This window comes from Dromiciops gliroides, chromosome 2 (genome assembly GCF_019393635.1).
Source record: "Dromiciops gliroides isolate mDroGli1 chromosome 2, mDroGli1.pri, whole genome shotgun sequence".
Classification (NCBI taxonomy): Eukaryota; Metazoa; Chordata; class Mammalia; order Microbiotheria; family Microbiotheriidae; genus Dromiciops; species Dromiciops gliroides.
The window spans coordinates 343,038,237-343,045,029 of record NC_057862.1 but is presented as its reverse complement, the minus strand read 5'-3'; the positions used below and the strand labels follow the sequence as shown (position 1 = coordinate 343,045,029).

Genomic DNA, 6,793 nt, shown 5'->3' with positions numbered 1-6,793 from the left:
CACGCAAGTTATCATTACATCTTCTGTTTCCAGGGACACAACACCGGCCTATTCTATGCCAGGCAAAAAAGGCATAACTTCAAGGTCTTTGGGCCCAAAATAGACCCCCTTTCCCCCAGGCTCTTCTCCCATCTGCTCTCAGTTGGAAATCTGCTGCTGTCTGTTTAATTTGAGGTCTGCATCTTTCTCCCTGCTAGAGTTTGGAGGAAGTTGGCAGCCCTCAAGGCTCGCACCTCTCCCTGCCAGCCCATTCTGTACCAGACATTGTCAGGCAGGCCAGTCCAGCCTGCTTGAGGCTCCTTCCGATGTGGATTTGGCTCAGCTGCTGCTTCGAAACAGTCAGAATCCTGCCTCATAAGTAAAGGCCATACACTTCTGCACAACGGTTTTATTAATAAAAAATACTTCCAAGTGTGTCCTGTGTGTGATGAAAGCTTAGAGTACAAAACATATACAAAAACAAACAAAAAAGAAAAAGAACAAAAAAAACCCCCAACAATAACAACAACAAACTAAAAAAAAACAAAAACAAAAACAAACCCTAAACAATTGCAGGAGGTGCTGCTTCAGTCACAATGTACAACACTGCAGGTAGAGTTCTCGGTGGTTGTCCTAAAACTTGGTGCAGGAATCTGGTGGGTTCTCAGGACTTTGGAGGGGGAGGAGGTGCTGTTACCTCCCTGGAGTTGAAGTTTCTCCTTCATCTTTCCCTTATTTCTGGCTATAAGAAGGAAGAGTTTATTCTACTAATGTTTCTCTTGGATAGCACCAACACCACATTTTCAGTGGCCCATGACACACGGGAAGCGAGGCTTTGAGGGTAGTTATACATTGGCAGTGCCAGGGATGTCAGGCTCGTACAACTTCTTGCCCTGACTCCCTGGGAGGGACTGTCATTGGGTTCTCTAGCAACGGTGGCCCCTTGGCTGGGGGATCAGGGGCAGCGAGGTTGGAGTTGGTTCCCTTTGGTAAGTAAACTGCTCTGGTCCCGGTCTCCCTATGCTCAAGATATGATTGGGGAATCTTGGCTCCAGACCCTGAAGGGTAGCATATTGGGCCCTTGGAGCCCTCAGGGAGAGCCACACAAGCAACATTTCCTACTACTTTCAGTCTCTATGGCTTAGACCTTTCAGTGTTGATCTGAATTTCCCCTCTGGGAACAAAGGGGAGGAGATGAGAATTTTTAGGATTTCCTAACCCCAAGTGTCTAAGCAATAGCTTCCCGACTGGATCTCCTAGATATGCTGCTCCTGGGGCTACCTTACTTATAGGTACTTCCTATGTAAGATTCCATGTCTATGATTTTTTTCTGTGTTTGCAGACTGTGTATATGTTTATATGTGTGTGTGTGTGTGTGTGTGTGTGTGTGTGTGTGTGTGTGTGTGTGATGAACTTAGTCAAGTCTGGACAAAAGGTAAGTTTTCTCCAACCCTTTCAAATAAATTCTGGACCAGATTCAGGGGCAGGTGGGTGGCATAGTAGATAGAGTGCCAGCCCTGGAGGCAGGAGGACCTGAGTTCAAATATGACCTCAGACACTTACTGTGTTACCCTGAGCAATTCACTTAACCCCATTGCTTCCAAAAAAAAAAATCTGGACCAGATTCAAGCTCTAAATCACAGGATAAATAGAACTACCTACTGAGTGATGCCTCTCTCTTTTCAACCCTTTCTTGCCCAAGATCTTGCTCCTGCTTCTAGACCTCAGTCCCCTCCCTGGGGTAGAGAATGCTGTTTGTGTTGATGCTGTTGTAGAAATGAGAGTTGAATTGGTTAAGGACAGAGCCGCTGTAGCCAAGGTGGTTGGGGGGCATGGAGTTGGACCAATCACCCCCACTTCCATGACTGGGGATGTTGGGGAGTGGGGAGAAGGAGTTAAAGCTAAGGAAGTTCTGACCCATCTTCTCAGCACTCTCATTGTTGAGTCCTGGAGGAGCCCCTCCTGATCGGCTCGTGGAGTTGGAGCCACTGACATAGGCTGTCATGGTGGACAGGAAGCTGGTGAGGCATGGGTTGCTGGAAGGAGAAGGGGGAGAGCGCTTCCCTGGTGAGCTGTCAGACCCTGGGGAGGCACTATCTAACATGTCCTGGGGTTCCGTGGCCTTGGGGCTGCCAGACAGGAGACTGTCCTCGGATTTGTCTGAGGCCAAGGAGCCCGAGCTGGAGGCAACATCTGACTTCCTCTTTCTCTTTCTGCGGAAATTTCCATTGTCAAACATCTTCTCACAGTTTGGGTCCAGAGTCCAGTAATTCCCTTTTCCTGATGAAAACCACGGGAAAATGATAAGCAGAGAGACACAGTCAGGCTTTCCTTCTCCCATATCACAATAAATTAAAATCCAAAGTCATCAAAGATTTCACCCTGGAATGATGGTGTTGAATTGAACTTGGAGTCAGCAGGAGCTGAGTTCAAACCCTGCCTCATTCACTTACTAGCTGTCTGTCCATATACAAATCACCTGACCTCTCTCAGCTTCATGCTACTTGTGGATATAATGGGGATAATAATACTTTCAATAATCATCTCTTGGGATTGTTCTGAGGCTCAAAGAGATAATAAAGTGCAAACTTTAAAGCAGTATTTAAATCAGCTATTATATATAAACAGAGGAGAAGCATTCTACTTTCTCATCATTCACAAGGATGTATTTATTATGGTCCCAATCCTATGCTATTAGATATAAGATCATGGAATTAGAGCTGGAAGGAATCTTAGTGATTATCTAATCCAACATTCTCAGTTTACAGATTGGGGGACAGAAACTCGGAGAGGTTATTTGACTTGTCCAATGTTGAACAGCTAGTAAGTAAGCCACAGACCTGGGCCTTGAACCCAGGTCATAAGATCAAAGAGGAAGAACTAGGGCCCAGAGAAGTTAAATGATTTTCCCAAGCTCACACAGGTTATAAATATCAGAGCTGAGATTTGAACCAGCCATTATTTCCCCTGGACCACATTGTTTCAACAAATTTCTTAAAGCTCCTATCAGGTGTAAAGCCTGTTGTGCTAGGTGCTGAGAAAGAGAGAAGCATCCAGTCCTTGTCCTTCAGAAGCCTTCTCTCTGGGCCATTTCTTCCATGGGGTATCTTTCCCATTTCTGAAGCTATGGAGGCCTGGAAAGCCTAACATATTTTTATTCCAGTTCCTTCAAACTCTTATTTTTTTTTTGGTGAGGCAATTGGGGTTAAGTAACTTGCCCAGGGTTACACAGCTAGTAAGCGTCAAGGGTCTGAGGCCGGATTTGAACTCAGGTCCTCCTGGATCCAGGGCCGGTGCTCTATCCACTGCACCACCTAGCTGCCTCCTCCTTCAAACTCTTAACTGACTCTACTCCCCAAACAGAAATTGGTGATCAGGGAAATGAGATTATGGGAATCACATTTCTGCTTCCATGTTTTGTACCTCACACACAGCCCACCCTGTTTCCTTGTATCTGTCTTGTAGTATTCTCTAATTATTTTAGGCATATTCATCTTCTCTCCTTAATGAGATAAGCAATTCCTTAAGGATGGAGAGTATTTCTTTGCTTCTCATATATTTATCAGAGAGGTACCACTTTTTTCATGGGATTCTGAGCTTGAAGGCACCATACACCAGGTAGTCTAATTGCTATTATTTCACAGATGAGCAAACTAAGTCACAGATTCTCAAAAACCATCTACCACAGGGATATAAAGACGGTAGTATGATGGGGAGGACACTGACTTTGGAGTTTGAGGACCTGAGTTCAAGTCTAACCTCTTTCACAAGTGACCTGTATGACCTTGGGTAGTCCACTTAATCTCTGTGGATTTTCATTTCCTCCTTTGGAAAGTGAGGGAGCTAGTTGCAAGAACATATTCAATGGAGGAAGTTTTTTTTACTTAACCTATGCATATTTTTTACAAAGATGTTTCTTCTTTTTTTAATCCCAAGGGGGGTAGTAGGAATGAGAAGAGAGAAAAAGTAAATGCTTGTTAATTGAAAAAAAATGAAAAAAGAATGAAAAAGAGAAAGAAAGAAGGATAGAAGGAAGGACAGAAAGAATGGAAGGAAGGAAGGAAGAAAGGAAGGAAAATAGGAAGGAAGGGAGGGAGGGAGGGAATTTGACGAGATGAGTTCTGAGGTCCTTCCAACTTTAAATCTGTGATCCCTTGAACTTTGAACAAGCTTTTCACTGAATTCCAGAGCTCCTTCCATCCCTTCAGGCCAAGTGTCTCCTATGGAGCTGGGTGCACACTAGGGCCTCAGTAAATACTTAAATCGAAGTGAGAAAAATGACTGGTTTATATAGGATCCATTTCCCTGCCCTGTGGGATCTCTCTATTATCTTTAGAAATCACATGGGGAATGAGAAGGGATATTTGTTGGGACATTCATTCTTCATTTTCTAAATTTGCTGACTAGGAATGAAGATTGGGGTCTGCTGGCTGATATAAACCCCCCCACCCTCCCATCCTCCCACCCTCCCACCCACCTACACACACACACACACCCCTCTCCAGGGTACAGGATACAGAGATGGTCTTTCCAGCCCATCCATTTGACTTTTCTGTTCCCCTTACCTGGATCATCCTCATCCCTGGGTACTTTCTTAAAGCAGTCATTGAGAGACAGGTTATGCCGAATGGAGTTCTGCCAGCCAGCCTTGCTCTTGTTGTAGAAGGGAAAGTTGTCTGCCACATACTGGTAGATCTGGCTGAGGGTCAGCCGCTTGTCTGGGGCCCCGTGGATGGCCATGGCAATGAGGGCGGAGTAGGAGTAGGGTGGCCGCACCAACTTCATCAGCTCTTCCTGGGAAGGGATGGGGAGCCAGCCCAGGTCGGCAGCCCCGAGGCCATTGGGCAGCATCTGCCTCTGCATGCCGTAGGACTGGGGGAGGAAGGGTCCCGGGTTGGAGCCTGGGAGGTAGGGCGGAGGAGTGATAGCAGGCCCATTCAGCCAGAGGTAGGGGTTTGGTGTGGCCCCGTAGTCTCCACCGCTATCATAGCCGGAGGGACGCTGGGGACTGGGCATGTTCTGTGGGTGGAAGAAGTTCTCATAATAGATGTTCATCTCGGGGGGTTCCTGGCCAATGTTGGGGAACTGGGGGCTGCAGCGGGGTGGGGAGTGCGCCTGGAGATCAAAGGAGCTCATGGCCTGACTTCGGGGGACCCGTGGCCCCTCCTGAGCCACAGAGCACCTGGGCGAGGCTGTTCCTGGGACAGGTGCAACACCTGGACCCAGGCCCCACTACTTATACACCTGTGCAGTGTTTAGCCTTGGGCTCATGCTCCACCCCAGGGCGGCAGGGACTGGCTGGAGATCTGGCTGATAGGGAGCCCCTTGCCTTGGGGGAAGGTTGGCTGCCTGGCGGAGGAAAGTGCCACAGTACTCCCCGCCCCTGCTCGCCCGGCTCCCCGCCTCCCCCCAAGGCTCAGGCTGGCTACTCAGTGCAGATGAATGAGGGAATTTCCCCTCGGCTGCACCCAAGGTGGGGAGTCTCCTGTGACAATGCTGTGGCACCTGGACAGCCGTCTCCCACTGGCTTATTAGAGCTGCTGTTCCAAATGCTTAGCGTTTCTCTCTCCGTGCGTCTCTTTCTCTCTGACTCTGTGTGTCTCTCCCTCCCTTCCTTTCTATCTCTATGTATCTGTCTCTCTATTTCTGTCTCTGTCTAAGTCTGAGTCTGTCTCTTTCTCCCTCCCTCTCTGTGTTTCTCTCCTCTCTTCATTCTCCAAAGGAAATCAGCAGATATACTACTCTGACCCTGTTGAGTGAATGCTCAAGAACTGAGAATTAGTGTCTAGTCCTTGCCTCCCCTCACCCAATCGTCTCTGCTCCCTTGTAAACCTCCTAGTAAAATCTCAGTGAGCCCTTAGTGATGCGGGCATCATCCCTCACCAGGGCACAAAGACAAGCAGAGAACTCATGTTCTAAGTAAGATATTTACAGAGAACAGGAGCATTCCCCAACCAATGAATAATAAAGAAAAACTGACATGGATTAGAATCAAAAGAGATAGCAGAGTGGTATATTTTAAGATTCCCTACACGTGTGCTGGCCAAATTTTCCCTTTATAGGCTGTTTGTAGGATGGGTGAGAGGAGAAGATTTACAAATGAGGACAGGAATAAAATGAAAGCTAAGATCCTGAACTTGATGACTATTTAAGGGTGGACTGGTAAAAATCAGCCAGGGAATTAGATCCTCCTATTTGGATCTGGGAAGAATTTTAAAGATGATGGTCCTTCATTTAACAGATGGGCAGACAGATTGAGAAGGAAGAGGTGACTTGGTCAAGGTCATATCCTAGCAAAGTCAGAGTTCAAACCCAGATCTTTTGATTCCAAATTCCACTGCTCTTTCTACAACACCATGGTGCTTCCCTAAGAACATGCTGATTTGGGCACCAGGACACCTGGATTTGCCCCCTAATTCTGTCATTTTTGCAATGTCTAATGTTGAAATCCCAAAGATTTAAGTCATGTTGCTTTCCTTGAGCTTTTTTTTCCTGCTCTGTGAAGGAGAAATATTGCTGTTCTCCAGGTTCTGCTTATCAAGCAGGCTGTTTGCTTTCTCTGAGCCCCAGATTCTGAGCAGAGGATGGGAAAGGGAGAAGAAGAGGGGAAGGTGAGGTAGCAATATAAATAGTCGTTCAGAAGGTACTTCAGGCCTGCTCTCCATGACCCAGGAAGGACCCAGATAGTTAGTAGGCTGCCAGTAGGAAATTAATTTGCTCTCTCCCAGAATACCACCAATAGAGGAATATTTGGAGATCATCTAGGCCAGCCTCCTCATTATACACACACACACCATATACATATACATATACA

General features: G+C 46.8%; 1 protein-coding gene across 2 annotated transcripts; it reads right to left on the bottom strand.

Annotated features, from left to right (window-relative positions):
• Positions 1–1,696: 1,696 nt before the first annotated feature.
• FOXI1 (forkhead box I1) lies at positions 1,697–5,250 on the bottom strand. Of its 2 annotated transcripts, none has more exons than XM_043989925.1 (2): positions 4,545–5,250; positions 1,697–2,259 (listed from the first exon to the last, which is right to left on the bottom strand). In XM_043989925.1, exons 1-2 carry the CDS (start codon positions 5,113–5,115, stop codon positions 1,697–1,699), a joined length of 1,134 nt encoding a protein of 377 aa, XP_043845860.1. In that variant the 5' UTR covers positions 5,116–5,250. The 2 variants fall into 2 exon arrangements, with proteins under 2 accessions (XP_043845860.1, XP_043845861.1); XM_043989926.1 differs by having other exon boundaries at positions 1,697–1,977; positions 4,545–5,115.
• Between the last annotated feature and the right edge of the window lie 1,543 nt (positions 5,251–6,793).